At 51.8% G+C, this 18,742-nt stretch overlaps 1 protein-coding gene across 1 annotated transcript; it reads left to right on the forward strand.

Moving 5' to 3' along the window:
• Positions 1 to 684: 684 nt before the first annotated feature.
• Positions 685 to 16,829, forward strand: VWA1 (von Willebrand factor A domain containing 1). Its single transcript, XM_086476251.1, has 6 exons — positions 685 to 757; positions 8,198 to 8,761; positions 14,061 to 14,339; positions 14,826 to 15,098; positions 15,852 to 16,121; positions 16,789 to 16,829. Exons 1-6 carry the CDS (start codon positions 685 to 687, stop codon positions 16,827 to 16,829), a joined length of 1,500 nt encoding a protein of 499 aa, XP_086332377.1.
• The last annotated feature ends 1,913 nt before the right edge of the window (positions 16,830 to 18,742 follow it).

The following is an 18,742-nucleotide window of genomic DNA, read 5'->3' on the forward strand; positions in this document are numbered from 1 at the left end:
CTGCTTGGTTGGTTTTTTGGGGCAGCACAGGGGAAGGGACACGCTGGGTAGCGCTAGGACCTGGGGGAATGCTCAGCCTGCCTCCTCCCAGAAGATTAGCCAATATTCCCAGGGCAGGGCACGCTCCTCAGCCTTTCTACTTTTTCTTTCCTCTATATACGTGTTTTTCCTTCTTCTAGTTCATTCCAGAGCAGAGCCGCTTTGGATTTCTCTGCGCTTTTTATTTTTTTTTTTTCCCCCCTGGTAGCTGGACTGCTGCCAGTGTCTCGCAGGGCCAAAGTTTTATCTATAGGGATATATTTTTCAAACCAGCCCAGCTGCACGCAGGCTGCCTGCAATTGAATCCACGCTCCTGGGGCAAGTTTAACTCGGGAGAGGAACAGCAGCAGGGGTGCTGGTTGTGCCTCTCCTCCAGCTATTCCTGTCAGGATGGATTTATGACTTTAAAAGGAGGGTAGGGGAGGGGGCGAAGGAAAATTGCCTACAGGAGCCAGAGCTTACACCACAGCCCAGCAAAAGACACGTAAAGAAGCAGCCGGATCTCGAGGCATGAGCAGTGTAAAAGTGGCACCCGGGGATCTGGTGGATCCTTGCACGTAATATGACTGATCTTAAGCCTTTCATCTGCCTTCACAGAGCCGAGCTTTTGGATTTAAGGTAGTTTGCCCAGGACCAGGCTTTGCTATGTTGGCCAAGACAGTGCTTTCTCTTGGTCTGTGGCTGCAGTTTGCTGCGGGACAGAACACACCTGAGAGAGGTGAGTGCCTGAAAAGGCGAGGCGTTCCCTTACTGTTTTCCCTCATTTAATACCTCCTCGTCCTTAGAGCTGCTCATAAACCCTTTTCAGAATAAAAGCTGAAGTTGTATTGCTGCTTTAGGTATGTAGTTATACTTGTATGTTACTTTGCTGGCACAAGGACTAAACAAACAAATAACCTTCCTAAAATTGCCATATTAGAAAGAAATTTTATCTTTCCTGTTGCCAGTAGTGGAAAGGGAACTGTTTCAGCAACTTGTAGAGTTTAATGCAACCATATGGAAATAGTCCTGACTCCTCGCTGTTACCGGTGTACTGAGGCATGCTGATTAAGAGAAGTAAAAGCAGTGATCGATACTGTACCTGTCGTCTTGTTCTTTTGCTAATCTCTGTAATTCAATCATTATGTTTCCCCTTTAAAACGCTTTCTCTTGGGTACTGTTCAGGGAAAATGATTAGGGTCAGCCTCGCAGAACTGACAGCGGGGAAAGGGACACAGAGGAGCTGAACGTCTCAGTTCTGGTTCCTGCACTGCAGTGCTGGTCAGAAGACTTGGCTAAGCTGATGGTAATTACTTTGGTTCTGCCTTGTGTTCACAAGTGGGAAAAGGTTCTGGTTTTTTGGCTGCAGGGCTATCGCTGGCTGCGTCTGGTTTTCACTGGAAATGTAATCCAGTGTGAAAGGAGAAGCGAACCTCTTGTCTGCCTGGACAGGAGGTCCTCAGACTCAGACAGCAGCCCAGGCTGCTGGGGTCTGGTTCTGCTGCCGGTAGGCAGAGCAGACCGTGTGTATTGCTCCGACCCCCTTACAGGGCGCTGGATTCTGTCCCCCGGCGGCACAGGACTGGCACTGCTGCCTCTGGCGTTGTCACAACGCTCGACGTCCACGCAGGCAGCGGTTATTCCTGTTGTCCTGCATCTCTGCTGCTGTGGCAGTGCATGTGGCAGTGCCCCAGCCCAGGCTGTAAACAACGCTCAGACCTTCAGAGTACGTGAAAAAGCAAGCCACGGCTTTCCAGAAGGATTGTGCCTTGCTCCAGGGGCAAAGCTGTGCGTGCCGTGTCGTTGAGAGGCTGGCTTTGGCTCGCACGCTGCCAAGCACCCTTAGAGATGAACCTGCTGGTGGGCGAGGTGCCCAGCCCCCAGCAGCTTTGATGTGGGAGCCTCCTGGGCTCCTCCCAGTGCTCCCTAAAGCAACCTTGAGCAAACGGCCAGTCTGGCAGCACTCCTGGGAGCAGGCTAGCTCTGGTCTGGAGGTGCTGTGGTGGTCTGCCAGGGTCACGCGACGAGAGGAACTGTGTGAGAGGTAGGGATGCACGCTCACCATGCCGTTTCCTCGGGACTTGACTGAATGTGGATGCCTGTGGCTGCCTTCTCAGCCACAGTGGGCAAAGCCACTGGGTGGCCAGTGGTGCTGCTACATGCTCAGGAATTACTAGCTTTTTCAGGGCGATGGCTACTAACTTAGTGCACCGAGGCACAAAGTCGAGGCAGAGCATCGCACGGCCAGTTCCACCACTTTCCTCTCCGGGTCCAGATTCAGATCTCTGTTGCATCAGTGTAAAGTACCACTGATTGATAGTCTGGGATTGGATAAATGAAACTTAGGTGGTTGTTACCTGGTTACTCTGGACTAGCATCAGAAACTGATGGGGATGTGGCCGTCACTGTGGGTGCAGCGAGCGAAAAATAGAGACACGGCCCACCCATACGCACCTGTAGAGGGCCCTGTGCTTACTGGTGCCTGAAGCACAGTTCAATACCTGGCACAATTCCATGACTCCAGGACTCTTGAGGCTCTAAATAAACCAGCAGAGATAGTGAAACCCCTGAAAAGATCGTAAGAGATGGCAACGTGGCTTCCTGCCTGCCAGAGGAATTTGTCTGAAGGGCCATTTCTCAACCTACAGCCTGCAATCTGTGGCATGGACGAGCTGGAACCTGCACAGGCAGTTTGGGCTTTTAGTCACACAAGTATATTTTGCTTGGTGGTTCTCAGCTCCTCAAACAGGCAGCTGATGTAGCTGTCTCCCTTGGCACGGGCCTCTCTCTGACATGATTTTAAGTCTAAAAGACCTGGCTGGCTTGGTGGGATACCTCTCTTTCTGGGAGAGGCGGTGCCTTTCTCCTCCTGCCTCTCACTGTGATCCCAAGGGGCCCCAGGGAAGCACAGACTGTGTTCTGCAGCTTCCAAACCTGGCTCTGCTCGTAGTAGAACTTTTTTCCTTGCATGGCCAAACAGTGAGAAGGGAAGACAAGCTCGGAATTTCAAACGTAGTTAACCAAGACAGGACATGATCTTTTTTGGCTGTTAAATCCTTTCTGCTCTACGAGTTCCAAGTCCCGTGTAAATCAGGCATGTGGCATGTGTTCAGGTCCCAGCTGAGAGTGCAGGGAACTCTTGAAGCGGATGTCTCCTGTCAGCATCTCCGTGTAAGACAGGGAAGTCTGACCAGCTGGTTTTCTCCTGGAAAAGCCAAGTGTTTAAACAAGCAGCACTGTGACTCCATGGTGACACTTTGCTCCCATATGGATCCCTTCCGAACGCTTCTTTGCATGACTGATCTGTGTCTACTGACCACCTTTCAGCTGGAGGGTGACGAGAGGATACTGCCCTGTGTTCTCCGTTGTTCCCCAGACTTAAGTACAGCCCAGGAGCAGCAACGGTATGAGGTCTGCAGAGTTATTCCTCAGCTCTTCAGAGGCAAAAGCTTGACAGTGCAGGAGGCAGGGAGGGTGCTAATGGATGCCCCTTCCCTCAGAATGTCACTGAAAGTGAGAAATCTTCATTCGGCCTCTTGCCAAACAGCCGATCTTTTTTTTTTTGCTGTAAAGCAAGGAAACTGCTTGAAAACAGCAGCCGCTTGCGTCATGCAGGGATTTACTGGTAACAAATCTCCACAGCCCCACCTCTGGCACGGATGGCATGTTTGTGTTGGATGAAGGACAAAGAGCAGGAAGAAAGATGAGGGAATTGAAAACCTGAAGGGAAGGACGTTGGAGAGTCCAGTCACTGTACAAGCATTGCCACGCTCCTGAGGCAGTGACACCCTTTGCCTAGATTATTTTTTTTTTTATGGATCCTTCCTGCTGACAAAATCTAAATGGGAGGAACTTGTTTCCATCTTATGCAGGGTTGAGTGTTAAATAGAGGTAATGGTATTTGCCTGTATGAAGGATTAGCCTTCTGCTCCGTCCACAGACAATCCCTTTAGCTCCAAAATATATACCTGCCCACCAGTGTAACTATTGCTTTTGTTAACCAATTGTTGACCAATTGCTGTTAACCAATGCTTTCTACCCTCTGGGCAGAACATCGCGGTGACAAGCTGTAGCTCTTCCTGCAGAGCCTCCTAATTATTTCCAGCAGCCTGTGATGGGTGAAACCAGCGTTTAAAGGATGTTAACGTTACGCCCAGCTCTCTTGGTGCCCCGGAGCTGCAGGGTGCAGTCAAGAGTGCAGTTTGACAGGCCCATGGCTCTTGACTCGCCTTTGATGGTCTCTTTTGGGCAGCTGTTCCCTGCTGGTTTTCACCCACGCGTTCCCCCGTGCAGGTAGTTCGGGCAGTAGTGGGATTTTGCATCTGCATCTGCTCCCTCGTGGTGAATTCTGAGTTCCCCTCCCAGAGCGCTAGCACACGTGACCTTGTTTACTACTTGTAAGCAACGTCCTTTGGCCATTGATCCCTGCCCTGCCGGGGCCAGAAGCTTTCACAGCTGTTGGTTGCAACATTCGGGAAAGGAGTTGACACTCCTCGAACTGGTGAGGAGCAGAAAGGAGAAACAACGATTTCCTCCTGGGAGGCAGCAGTCACGTTACCAAGATCTCTTGCTATGGCTTGCCAGCCAAGTAAGTGGCTTGTACTTCTTCCAGTGGAGGGGAAAGCACAGACCCATGGCTAGCTGTGTTTGACTTGCTTCACGCAGCCAGAAGCTTTAAACAAAGCCCTTGTTGCTCTGCCCTGCTGGAATGCCCGTAGGAGGCAGCGAGCTCTAGGAACCAGTGGCGGGGACCTGCAGGTCGCAGGTTCAGCTCTGCCGCGTGGTGTGGTGATGAAGTTGCACGTTGCTCTGGGCAAGCAGGAAAGCCGACTGGACTTCACTTTCATTTTCTGCTCGGCTCTGAATGCCAAGTTGCTGGGGGTGTGTGTCTGCAAGACAGGGCTGAGTTGCGCTGGGTCATGCAGGACGGGCTGCAATCCGCTCCTGCCGCCTCCTAGCATCTCTTGCTTAGTCACCTCCGAGCAGCTTTCATGTTCTCCATTTCTGAAGGCTCCACCTGATTTCTCCTGTTGTTTCAGGAGATCTGGTCTGCCTCTGCCGTCTCAGCCAGCAGCTCCTACAAGAGAGTGGTTCCTGTGCTGCCTGGGTCTCCGCAGCAGCACGGTGACTTGTAGGCAGCGCGTTTAGTCGCACGTTCACAGACCGCGTGTGCAACCGCTCTGGCTTTCTTCCAGTGCACACCTATACTGTAACACACGCAGTAAGTGTGCTCCTGACTCACGCATGTCACTCCTGTCCCCCCTCCTGTGGGCATTCCCAGCACACCCGGCCCTTTCTCCAACATGCCTCCCCCTGACATTGCTGAGCACGCAGACGTGAACGCTCCTGCCACGGGACAGACCCAGGCGCTCACGCCCCAGTTGCACAGGCAGGCATCTGAACGGGTACCCAGTGAGGGAAATAAATAGCAGTGTAAAGGCTGTCCAAAAGGAGGCTGGGCAAAGAGGACCAAATCCCCTGTGGTTCAAGCCTGAACCACTTCTCCACCTTCTGTTTTCTCCCTTGAGCCCCTTGTGTCGTACCCCGAATGGCTGCGCTCTTGCTGGTTCATGATCTTCTCAGGTCACCAGGTTTCACTGTGAGGACATGTACCAGGCCCTTTGTACCCTCCTGCTGTTCCCCTGCCCTGGTCCTTTCCTTCTTCTCGATTTTGCCATCTCATATCTGCCTCTTGGAGCAGTGCCCCAGTGGGGAATTAGCAACCCCTTGCTCATCTCTGCCAGGCTCATTGCTGTTTCTGGGCCTGCCTTGACATGGCTTTCTGCAGGGGGAGAATCGTTTGCATGAGCCGTTTCCTCGGAGCAATTAATTTTAGAGGAGCCTTTCCATTCAGCTGTCTACTGCCTTGTGGTTTTGGCTCCCACCCGTGGCTCCAGCACTCAACCACTGCGGGCTGCACCAAGTCCATCTGTGCTCCAGAGCCCCCCTTGCTCGGCCACCCCACGCTCCTGATACCGCCACCGACAGAGAAGCCCACATGGGCAGGCGGGATTCTCTGGCCCAAGGCTTCTTCTCCCTTCTTGCACCTCAAAAGCTGTCAGCAGGGTGGTGGCTGAAAGAATGCCAAATTCATTATTGATTTTCCACCTATTGTAAATCTCTCAAGCACTAAGAGTGGCAGGAGGAGGAGTCCCCTAGGTGTTCGTGCTTCCCACAGAGGAGTTTAATTGAAATGGTAAGAAAATGAGTCAAATGGAGTGGGGCTCCAGGACACGCGCTCAGAAGCATCTTCTTCCTCACACATGGCATTCTTCTGCACAAGCAGGTCTGCGCAGCCCTTTCCCAGACGTCTTGTCCCAGAGCCCCTTTGAGGCGCTGCTCCAAAAACCATCTGGGAAAGGAGGTCAATACCTATTCAGAAGAGCAAGAAAACATCACATTAGCCTAGCTTTTAAAAAGCGATCTAGGGAGGAGCCCCTCCACTCCAGACTTTCTCGCTAGTTGTGCTGCAAATCTTCAGGAGCTTTCTGCCAGCCTTGTGTGGACCGTAGCCTTTGAACCAAGAGGCAGCCAGTTTTGAGAATCAGCCAGCTCTCCTGGGAGAGCCGAGCCAGCAGTTTTTCTCATCAAGTTTCTTTATCATGTCATTCTTTTCCAAATACAGCTGATTTTTCTTCCAGGCGCTGCTATTGTTATAGGTTGGGAAAACCTGTTAGTTGCTTTAGGCCCAAAAGTTGCTCTTGTCCTTGTCAGTTGGTCTCAGTCTTGCGATCAGCCGTTTGCTGCTTTCTCTGGGGCTGCTGTGCCCAGAGTAGGAGCTCTGGGTGGCAGAGGCAGCTCCGTGGCATGGGGCACGACTGACCTGCTGGCTCAGGCTGGTGAGGAATGTTCCCAACTGCTGGAACATCTCCACCTCCAGCTTGGAGCAGAGAGTACTCGGGCTCAGACTGGTGTTGTGTAACACGAGGTGTCAGCGCAAGCTGAGGGAGCTCAGAGGCGTTTTTTCTGCAGCAGCGAGAGCAGGATCCAGGACTCGCGGGCTGTTCTTTTAGCTCTACCTTAATTCCTCTGCCTGAGCTCCTGCCTCTTTCTGCTGCCCTGGCCTTTCAGTTTATCAGTGATGGGTTAAAACACGGGCCTGGAAAGACCGTCAGGAGGTTTTGTAAGTGTGGGCAGCGCTTGCAGATCCCGCACGAGTGTAGCGTGGAGGTGCTAGGTGTGCTCAGGAGCCAGAGCTCCCATTGCTCCTGCAGTGCCAGGTCCCTCTTCTACCCTGCCTGTGTTGGCTCCCTGCTCTGTTCCAGCCCCTGTCCTTGTGCCTGACCTAAGAATGAGGAGGTGAGACTAGTGTCCTGGGAAATTACTTCCCTTCAGAGCTGCAATGGCATTTTCTGCTCTCGCCTGTTATGCATCTTGACTGCGTTTGGACCAGAGGAACATCAGGCATTCATCCTGCCCTCATTCCATGAGCAGTTGTGTTTTCTCAGGAGTCAAGCACTAGGCTGAACTTGCATTTTATCCCCGTTTTTCAGTCTTTTGGCCTGCCTCTCCTCTCCCATGACTGGCCTTTTTCCTCTGAGAGACACGAGGTCTCTTCTGACCATTCAAGCAGCTCCTTGAACAGGAGGGATCATGCATATGAATGGAAAGGAGGAAAAAATGTAGCTATTGCTCTTCCTCGCTGCCTTTATCTTTGCAAACATGTAAAACAAGACTCTCAAACTCGGCAACAAAGCCTGGAGAGCCGGGAGCCAACGTAGGCAGGGGGAGCTCCCCTCCCTGCTGCCCAGAAAGCTCACCACAGCAGCCAGGGGAGATGCGTTTTCAGCCCTGCCTCTGTCAAAGGGTGACTGATCTAGGTGAGGTGGAGAGCATGCGAAAGGAGTGAGCCCCAAAGGGCCAAACTTGTCTGCAGCATTGGCCCCTGTTGTGATCAAACAGATGAGTCTAAGCAAAGCTGTCCAGTGAGGGAAGATGGGGTGCTAGGGAGATGGGGGGAGAAGTTCCTGCTGACAGCAGGACTAAGAATAAAGCCCAGGAGCGCTCACACTAGATGCAAATAATAGAATAACGGGCAAATCTGAGGTCTCTACCCAGGAAAATTCTCACTGAATTCTGAGATTGGGCACAAGATAACCAAGCTGTCCTAGCAGATGCCTGTGCAGGTGTGGGTTCACATGGTTCCACTAACACACCTCCCTCTCTCCTCCCCTGCTAGGTCCCCAGCCGGCTGTTTCCAATTCAGAGGGCGACATCCTCTTCTTGCTGGACAGCTCTGGCAGCGTCTCCTTCTATGAGTTTTCCAAAGTCAAGGAATTCATGTGGGACCTCGTGCAACCTTTCACCTTGGGCCCCAAAGATGTCCAGACCAGCATTATCCACATCAGCACTACGCCCACCATGGAGTTCCCTTTTGACCGGTACATGTCTAGCAGGACTCTGCAACAAGCCATCCAGGGCACTCAGCAGCTCATGGGTGACACTAACACAGGCCAAGCGCTCTCCTACGCCAAGGAGAAGTTCTTCAGTGATGAAGCTGGTGCCCGGCCAGATGTGCCCAAGGTACTGGTTTGGGTGACAGATGGTTTCTCCACTGATGACATCTCTGAACCCATGCAGCTCCTGAAGGACATGGGAGTAACAGTCTTCATTGTCAGCACTGGACGGGGGAATTACCTGGAACTCTCTGCTGCTGCCAGCCAGCCTCCTGAGAAGCACCTGCACTTTGTGGATGTCGACGACCTACCCATCATCACAGAGGAGCTTCGAGATGCTATCCTCGGTACGGTGGGGTTGGGTTGTGGTCACTGGGAGTTTGCAACAGGGCTGAATATGAGTTAATGCCTGGCTCTGCAGGGCAGGCAGCGCGCGAAACCCCTAAACCCAATGGTCTTCCTGACCCACAGCTGCTGCCCTTCAAACTGAGGTGCTTTGTCCACAATGCTATAGGTCCAAGTATAAACCAAAGCTTTTAGGTGGTCTGGGACAAATCTCTCTGTTCCCCTTGGAAGGTCCCATGACTGGGACAACTTCCCTCACCCGTTGGCGGGATGACCTTGTGTTGGTAGTGAGTTGGTAATGAAGGAGGGAGGCTCAGGCAGCGTATTATCTGGCTTCCTTAAAAACCCACGAGACTGAAATGAACCATGCAGCTCACAGACATCCGTACAATCCAAGCATAGCATGAAAATGGCCCCAAGGGCACAGGCTGATTGTTAACCAAAGGCTTCTCAAAGAGGCAATGATTTAACTACAGTAAGAGGCTGCTGACGGGGGGAGCAAGGTGCCTAAGCCCCTTGAACTTGATTTTTCACATTCAAGGTGAGTTTGTTGTCTTTAAAATGCTGTCTGGCTATGTGCCAGCTGATGGAGGCGGAGGACACCAACGTGTTGAACACAATGCATACACAAAATGAGATGTTTGGGAAGGATTCAGTCCTGTCAGCTCCCTCAAACTCTTGTCCAGGGTAGATCTGACTTCATATAGACACCACCACGTGCAGGCAGAGTGGCTGGCACACGCTGAGGTATCTAACTCCTGCCTCCAAGTGGCTGGGCAGTTGTTGTTCCCTTACAAAGGGCAGTTAAGGATGGTGCTTGCTATCAGCGTGAAGACTGTAGGAGAGGAATGTTTTTGTTCCCTAAATCCCCTGTTGTAACGTGTGTTCCACGTCCGCCAGATCTATAGCCCGACTTGGCTAGCACAGCCCTTGGAAGGAAATCCCAGCCCTAACTTGTTAGGCTTAGCAGGCCAACTGCTACTTCTTTGTTGCTCACGCGGTTGTGGCGGTTGCTGTGCAGAGAGCAGGAACAGGCAGCAGATTTGATTTTTCAGCAGTTTTTTTTGAAGCATCCAGGAAAGGGTCTGAGGAGACCCAAAGCCACAATCTGGGCCAGAAGAGAGGCATTTGGAAGCCAAGAGGAATATCTCGTGCTAACCCACACGCTGCACTGCACAATGCACGTTCTTTTTTGCAGCTCTTGAATGCCATCAGGGTGGGAGCGCCCGTGATTGCAAAGCCTCCCAGATGAGTTTTGAGTTTTGCCTCAGCCTCCCAGATGCCTCTGGATTTGCTTGGAAAGCCGAGTGAGTTACTATGACTCTGCAGACTTTCCATTCATTTTCTGGAGGTTCTCTCTCCACTAGAAGCTCTGGTTTAATTCCTCATTTGGCTTCTGCTACGTGAGTTGGTTAGAGCTGGCTTTGGAGTGTCCAAGTAACCCTTTCCACAGAATCCTCTGCATGTAGCAATTTCTTTCTATTTCCAACCACAATCATTTAACAAATCACAGGGACTACATTCTCCTCCAGTCATCCACCTCTCTCTTGTATGAGTATGGGGCAGCACCATCAGTCCTTCTACTGTACCAGACGCCACACAGACCCCCAGATGTTTCATTTCAGTGGCTGTCTCAGCTTCTAGTGCATCCTGAATCCAGATGGTATAAAACAGCATCCCAAAATGAGAAATCATCTGCACGTCCTTGCCACACAAGGTTGCCTTGAAGAACGTAAGATCTGCAAAGGTAATAAATACGCTGCTGTCCCTGAGGGCAGCATTCTGTGCATCCACCAGGTCTAAAAGTTATTAGTCTGGGATTTTAATGGAAGGTGAGATTCCCACATGAATCTAGGGTGTGGTGCTTTAAGCAAAATACCAGACATTGGTAACAGCACCTGAGTTAGCCTTAATAAATCCACGTATGTCCACCCTTTCCCACCTGGAGGAGGCTGGCCTCGTCATCACCCTTCCTGCTCCTGGCCCCTGGGATAGCAGCGGTAGATAGGAACCTTGGCAGGCAGAAATTAGGCCTTTCCAACTCTAGAATGGTCCAGACTGGTTTTACTATCACTGCTATCTTATCTTCATCTCTTGCTACTGTTTTTTAAAAGCCTTTTGTAGATGCACAAACAAGCTTTGCTAAGAGTTGCTCTCCTCCCTCCATCTCCTATCCAGGAACGGGGTGTTTCATGCCTGCTCCACAGATACTCCAGCACAACGGTCCCTGGCTACCTGGCTGCCATTGTCTCAGGCTGAGAACCCTGAGGAACAGTTCAATCTCCACATCTGTATCTCACTAGGCAAACGCAGACCCCTTTATGTAGGGGTTGCTCAGTTAAGAAGCATTTTCTTTGCCTGCAGAAATTTGATTAGAGATCTGAACAAGTAATACAATGAACTCTCAGGACTGAGTCTGGAGTTCACAGCAAGGGCTTTCAGTCCTAGACAGCAAAACAGCCACTACTTGGGCAGGGAGACAAAAGGAAGGTGCCTTACTCTTCTGAACTGTATTTCTGTCCCACTACAGGCTCTGCTGAGGCCAAGGGATGCGACGTCTCTGCCTCAGTTCCCTTTTTGAAAAACCTGGCTGTGTCACAGAGCAGGGAAGACGGGTTGCTGTTCAGACATGGTGCACCTGAAATCATTCCAGTAATGCTACTGCGCCGCAGGGTGCGAGACAGGGACTGTGGATGGATGTGTATGTTCACTCCCCCTCTTTTTCCTTGGCACACGGTCCCGACACAACAATCCTGCAGAATGCAGCAGGCTACAGTTCCCAGCCAGCCTGGCTATGGCCACAGCCACAGCTGGCTCCTGGCAAATCCCTCTGCCTTTCCCAGGGTGAAGGAAAGGGGACTCTAGCTCAGGCTTCTTCATTGCATCTTACATGTTATGGACCCACCGTGTGGCATTTGGTGCTCTCCTTCTGGGGAAGGACCTTCAAATGTCGTGAAACCAAGGCATTCCTTTGAGATGACATCAGGTTCTGTGCTGGCATCCACTTGCTCTCCACTCAACCAGTTGAAATGGCAACTGCTGACTTGTTTCATCCTTTCGCACCGTCTTCCGAGCCAAGTTCTGCAGGAGCCCACCCACCCGCCCAGCAGTCAGGCTCTGGGAACAAGGAGGTGCTGTGAAGCATACCACGGGCATCTATTTTGGGGGGGGCTTATTGCCCTCTTCATATGCTTGAGGCGCCTGTAATCTGGCAAGAAGGGGCAGAGCTGTTTGCTGTGGGCTCCCTGCAGCACGTGTGTTGCACCCTGTCCCTTCGACCTGCCCGATTTATTCACAGCGCCCCTGGACCCTGCCTCCGAGCTCACTTTTCTTTCCATTCCCTGAAGCTTTTTGGCAGGACTTTTGGTGCTGAGGCCTTTCCTCTGTTCCTTTGTGGCTTGGCGGCTGGTAGCTGCGGGGCTCGCAGAAGGGTGCAGCGCCCCAAGCCCCGTGGCGCTGCCTCCCGCCCGCTGCCTCCTCCAAGCTCCGACGGGGTGGAGTGCTGCTGGCTGGGCTGGCAGCGTGCGCAGACAGGAGCGGGCAGGGCACGGAGAAGGGAAATGTTCCTGCCTGCCTGGGAGAGCCAGAGAACAGCTCAGAGGAAAAACTGAGGCTGCTTTCTTTGGTACGGAGGAGTTGGCAGGGACTCGGAGCAGCTCGGAGGAGGAGAGCTGATCTTCTCGCAGTTAAAGGACAAGTCTGAGAATGCAAGGCTACCCTCTGTTCTCTTGCGAGTCTGGGCAGACTTTTGTGCCTCCCTTTCCCCCTGCCTAATGGACAGCCAGAGAGAGCTACATACAGCACTCTGTGAAGTATTTCAGCTTGAGCTGGAGGGCACTTCCATGAGGTTTCAGGAGCGACGCTGTGCAGAGCAAATGTACTTCTTTAAGGCTCTGGGTGCTTTTGAAAATCCTTTAAAAAACAAAACAAAACAAAACAAGAGCATCTTTGTATGCCACTTCCCTGGAGCTAGAAACAAAGTGCTGTGTGTTTCCACCCCTCTGGAAGACCAGAGAACGGTGGGATTCTGCCCGAGATGGGCTCAGGAGGCCACGTGTGTCTGAAGGGTCCAGCAGCAGAGGAAGCTGGGGGAGCTGCTGAGCCTCAGCAGAGGTAGTGGTGTCTGGCATTTGGGGGTCTAGAACTCAAAGGTAGCACAAGCCTTGAAGAGAAGCCTCTGCGCAGGGGGAGAGAGAAGCGAGATAGCACAAGAGCGGCTCTGCTGAATGTCACAGAACAATGGGGCTCTGTGAAACACTGCAGGGAGTGACTTCAGCTGGCACGAACGCAGGCAGCTCAGCAAAGGCTGGACAATCCCCATTTGCTGCCCCTTCCTCCTGGCCACTGCGTACAGGCGGGGAGAAATGTGTTTCTTCACGCTCTGGGCTGCTTCACATACCTGACAAAACTTAGTGGTTTGGTTTCGTTAGTGGGTGATTTCCACAGGGAGCTGGGGATGAACTGACCGCAGGAGTTTTGGAACCTGGCTGCCCAAATTCCATCTCCAGCTTTGTCACAGGCAGTGCCAGTGCTGCTTGCCATGCTGGGTACAGGGTAACGTCCTGCCGAGTGTGGGAAGCTGCTTGTTTGGCCAGGCACAGTAACGCCCGCACGTCTGTCGGGCCGTAGCGGCTGCCCAGAACTTGCTGGATTGCTCCAGATTCGTTCTTGGTGGCGCAAGACACGTTTGGATGGGCAGGGGCATGGTTCCTGCTGTGCCAGGCCTCTCCATCACAGCAGATCACCAGCACTGTTTGGCCTTAGCCCAGAGGACAAGGCAGAGAGAACGCAGAGGGAGAGCTGGGGCTTTTATAGAGCAACTTGGAGGCTTGTGGCAAACTGGTTTGAGGCTGGAGATGCCTAGGAGGCAAGGTGCAGTAGTATTCTTGAGCTGAAGTCCGTCGGGCAGGCATGCCTGAGCGATTGCTTTAGCCAAAATGCCACTTCATGGCGGTTGGGGTACACGTATTTCCTTTGCAACTCTGTTCAGTGAAAGGGTCTTGTCCGAGAGGTAGGACTGGTGTGAAAACCCAAATATTGCTGCCTCCGTTGACACATACTGGGCATTTTTTCTAGCTTTATGCTTGGCTTCAAGGATTTAATTTTGTGCTCCTGAACCTTTGAAAGAGGATCTGGTTCACTGCATTGCTATGAAGGGGCTTGGCTACACCTAGGTGACTTCAGCTGTCATCCAGTGTTGCTGTAGGCTACACCTCCCACGCAGAAGGGCCTGTATTTCAGACGTGCCATGTCCTGTGTATTAATGTCAGTAGAGATTTCTCGCTACTGTTTCTCTTCCAGATGTCATCCAAGCAAATCGACTCCATGCTGTAGACATCACCTCAAGCAGCTTCCGTCTGATGTGGCCTGAACTCCTCTCTCAGGAAACTGGCTACTACACCCTAGAGTATGCCCCAACAGACGACCTTGCAAGGAAGAGGACAAAGCAAGTGTCTGGGGCTCACACTAGCCTCGTGCTAAGCAACCTTGCACCAGAAACTACTTACGAGGTGGCTCTCGTTCCCGAATCCAACGTCCACTACTTCCCTCCCCAGACAACAAGGGTCACTACCCTGGCAGGTAAAGTGTGCGCAGTCAGGTGCGTGCTGCTTCTCCAGGCAGGTGTGTCCACTGATGGGGAATGCCCGGGTAAAAGGGAAGGAGAGGGGGAGCACTCGGAGCAGAAGCCAGCCCCTCTGTGCAGACTAGGGCCAGAATAACAACTCTGGTTTATGCCGGGTAGCAACGTGCGAGAAGTGGCCCACTGGAAGTTTGAGCAGGGGTGACAAAGTCAAGACGAACTTGCATCCAGTATTAATTTTACTGCATGCAAGAACAGTTTTGGCCGAGCGGTTTTGCCCGCTCTCTGCTGCACAGGTAGAGAAACCATTTTCTGAGGGCTGAGCTGGCTTGTCCTGACTTGGATGACTATCAACATCCACGTGCTGGATGGATTTTCTTCCACCACCTGGAAGCCAAATGTGGTGCGGGTCAATTATGCTCCTCTGACAGCATTCTTACGCCTTGAATTACATACTCATTTACATCTTTTTACATTGCTTTCAGAGGAAATAAGCCCAGTTCAGGTTCTCATCTCAGAGTCTGGGCCGCACAGCTTCCATGTGAGTTGGGCTCCTACACTGGACAGTGTGAGCAGCTATCAGATCCTGTACGGACCGCTCCCTGGGAACTCGGTGAAGCTGCTGGAGGTGGATGGCAAGGACAACAGCACAGTGGTGGAGAATCTGGCACCCAATACAACCTACCTAGTGACAGTGACTGCAATCTACAAATCGGGAAAGGAGAAATCCCTGTCGGCTAAAGCCTGCACTCAGGAAGGTGAGTGAGCAGCGTTCTGCTGGTAGGAAACTGCACGGGCACAAAAAGTCCCTGAAGTGTGCCTGCTTCTTTGCCCAGATCATCTGCCTCTAGGTGAAGCCAGGGAACTCAGTCGGCCCAGTCACTGGGGGGGGGGGACGAGAGAAGGGGAAAGCTGCAGCTTCTGATGAACAGCAGAACAGGATAATGCCATTAGGATGCAGCAGATGTGTAAGGCATAGGACTGAAGGACAATCAGACACGCACAATATCACCGCTCTTACAGGGTGCGTGCTGCCAAGCTGCTGGTGCAGCCACAAGCAGGACTTGGAGATCCCTGCATCTCCCTAAAGAAGAAAGAAAACTGCCTTTCCCTCCGGTCTCCTAAGACTCTGTTCTTTGGTGTGATTTAGCATCAGAGGGGTGGAAATTTAATCAGCAGAAGCTTCTGCTCTGAAGAGGCACCTGTAAAGATACCGCAGGAGGCAAAATCTAGCTCTTATCAGGACTCAAGAGCGAGGAGCTCAGAGAATGACAGCAGCTGAGGGTGTGGGAGGTGGCCAGCCAGTGCCTAACAGTGCCTTTGTGCTGGTACCAGCACGAAGTTAAGGACTAACCAGGCTGAGCTCCTCCATTGCAGAGATTTAGTGATGGGCTATTGCTTCTGGAGAAAGACCAGGCTGGCTGGCAATCCCCTCGGGAGGAACGAGGAGCTGGGCGGGAAGGACCACTCCATACGAATGGTCCGCAGTAACACGAACCTTCTTTCTCTAGAGGGCTCCAAAGTGAGGCACCTTCGCTTCGAAGACATGGGCCCCAACACCCTGAAAGCCTCCTGGGACTCTGCCGACGGGAAAGTCCTGGGTTACAGGGTCAGATGCCGGCGGCAAACAGGCCCTTCGTCGGTCATCAGCGTTTCGCCGCAGATCCACAGCGTGCTCCTCACAGACCTGGCTTCGGGCACCACTAACAAAGTGTGCGTGAAGCCCGTGTACAAGAACCAGCCAGGCAAAGGGCTGTGCCGCATGGTGCACATGCAGCCAGGTGAGCTGGGGCGCAAGGCAGAATCCTGGGGCGCTTTAGCCAAAGGAAAGCGTCCTGAAGGGCACTGAGGTGCCGGAGATCCAACACAGAGGAGCCCTCATGGCTGAAATACTCTGTGCTCATCAGCTAGCTTGCCAATAGGGCTTCATCGTAGCTCCCAGCCCAAAAGGTACTGTCCAAAATGGGCTCTTTCCCCCATTTTTAAGAGCAATACTCCTCCTAGTGGCGATATGTTTGCAGGCGGGAGAAAAAGTGCACAGTGGAGACAGTCCTGCAACTCCTTTGGGATAACAAGGGCGGGAAGACTGCTAAAAGCTGGCATGGGCATTGGAAGTGCTGTCGTTTGAACTTTTGGCTACCCTTTGCTTTTCAACGTGGCAGGGACAAGCTAACTATTAAACACAGCTACTCGGGCACAACCCATCTGCCTTCCTCCTTCCACCACGCAGATGCCACTTAACTGTCACGAAACGCACAGGGATTCTTGATAGGCTGAAGCGAAGTGAGAGCTAAAAATAAGCTGTGTGACAGTGCAGAAGCACCGCCTTTTTCCCAGCAAGAGGCTGGAGTGATAGGGAAGATGACCACAGGGATGAGATCTCTGACTCAGCCAAATTCGGAGAATGGGTGGATAAAGCTGACATTATACTTTTTGTGTTCTTCACAGCTACAGATGCCCAAGGATATAAGCACAGAGAGAGAGCATGACAGACTCTGGAGTGGACTGATTCCTGGCAGAGCAAGGAATCTTGCTTGGACAAAGACTTGGACGAAAAGGAGGAGTCAGGGGAGGGAAACCAGAAGGCTCACAGATCATCCCCCAGCCTGCACTGTCTGCTGAGGTGTCCTGGTTGTCAAGCCTAAAGGCTGTCCTCAGAGCCAAGCTCTCCCAAAGCTTAAAGGTTTGGCTTGGCCAAAACCTGACTAATAGATCCCAAATCTGTGCCCTCTTTTATATAAATATGCCTAACAAATAACAAAACAAAAGGCAAAGTGATGGATTCCCATTATTGCTTGCTTACTGCCTGTTTTCTATTTATTAAATGTTGATACAGTTTTATTTTTGCAGCTTATGAGCATGTTCAAGACCCAGCTGTTTACTGCCCTGGCCTTGCATTCTGGGCACCTGCCCTCAGACAAAGATTACAGGCGGCCAAATCCATTCCTGCTGTCAACAGCACTGAAACTGTCACACTTGCCAAAGAGCAGCTTTCCTCCAGCTCATCCCGTCTACTCAAGAGGTAGCTCAAATTGGGCATCCCAAAAGCAAAGCATCTCAGGGATGGCAGGGAAAAGCGTTAGGAGAAAGGAGAATAACACGATACGAAAATGTACAGTATACAGAGGAGGTTGGGTCAAAGCCACCAGGATTTCTGAGAAGAGGAAGGGAAGAGGCGGTTAACCCGCTTGGCCTTTGGCCGGGACACGGAGACGCTTTATAAAAGACATCCCACCTTTTAGAAAGCGCAAGGACAGTTTAGTGTTCCCAGATGGTCTCTGGTTTGGGACAGGGCTTGGTCGGTGAACTCTAAGAAACGCAGCGATGGGGCCAGGCCAGGCCAGGGCTGATGAACGCTGTCAGAGCGCTCTGGCAGAAAGTTGACTCGCTGTCTGCCTGCTGAATTCTTGAGTCTCATCAACGCTGTTGTGCTCGCGCTCTGGCACTGGTATGAAATTCATCTGCTGCAATGACACCGATCCCAGGCGGACTTTGCAGGGTTCAGTTCCCCCAGGTCATTTTACCTTGGGATTTGGTATCAGCCTGAGTGAGCAGGAAACCCAAAAACTTGAGGAATTTGCTTCCCCAGCAGGTGACTCTAGTGCTCTCAGCCCTCAGCTGAGCTCAAGGAGCAGCAGTGAGTCAAGAACAGCCAGACAGCAAGACCGTCTAAAGCCGTTATTTTTTGTTTCTCATTCAAACACCACCCCCCCCCCCAAACAGCAGCACAGTACTGCCTGGATCATGACCACTGCCTTACCGCAGCACACCCGCAACCAACATCACCCAACTGGATGTGAGTCCCGCTATCAGAGCAGCTATATGGAGATTAATTACCCTGTTCCGTCACTAATTATGGACAGTAAGTCTCCAGCACTGTCATTCCTGTCATTCCAGCCTCTATCCTCTGCACTCTGAAGACACCTAGCGCATCTTTAGTGTCTTGCCCTGGACTTCCACACAGTGCTAAGCTTGAGCTGCACCTTAAAAATCAGGTTTTTAGAGGAGAAGAGTAAATCTGATTCTTTCCCTTTGGCCCCAGGCTTGAATTTGCTGTCACTAAGCCAATCTTTGGAAAGGGGAGATGGGGAAAAAAAAAAAAAAAAAAAAAGAAGAAAGACAATTTTAATACCCAGTGGCAAAGCCAATGGAGCAGCACGGTTCCAAATTTCAGGGCTTAGGGCTGTAAAGAAATGTATGTACTCTTCGGGTAACAAAACCCAGCATCAGTGGGAACACCTTCCCTCAGTAACGCTTGCTCTCTTCTGAATTTATTGCTTATTTGTCCTGCACGTGGAACTTGTTTTCAAACCCGTGCTGTTACGTTGGAGAGCCCCCACGCAGCGTCACTCCATCCTGCAAACCCTCCGCTAGCGCTGCTTGTGGAGTTGTTGAAACAGCT

The sequence above is a fragment of the Leptosomus discolor genome, chromosome 20 (genome assembly GCF_034619465.1).
Source record: "Leptosomus discolor isolate bLepDis1 chromosome 20, bLepDis1.hap2, whole genome shotgun sequence".
In the NCBI taxonomy this organism is placed as follows: domain Eukaryota; kingdom Metazoa; phylum Chordata; class Aves; order Leptosomiformes; family Leptosomidae; genus Leptosomus; species Leptosomus discolor.

Excerpts from the sequence above, each read along its gene's own strand:
- VWA1 (XM_086476251.1), top strand. The coding sequence starts at position 685 with ATGTTGGCCAAGACAGTGCTTTCTCTTGGTCTGTGGCTGCAGTTTGCT. Across the intron at positions 758-8,197 it reads ACAGAACACACCTGAGAGAG|GTCCCCAGCCGGCTGTTTCC; the intron begins GTGAGTGCCTGA and ends CTCCCCTGCTAG. Across the intron at positions 16,122-16,788 it reads CATGGTGCACATGCAGCCAG|CTACAGATGCCCAAGGATAT; the intron begins GTGAGCTGGGGC and ends TGTTCTTCACAG.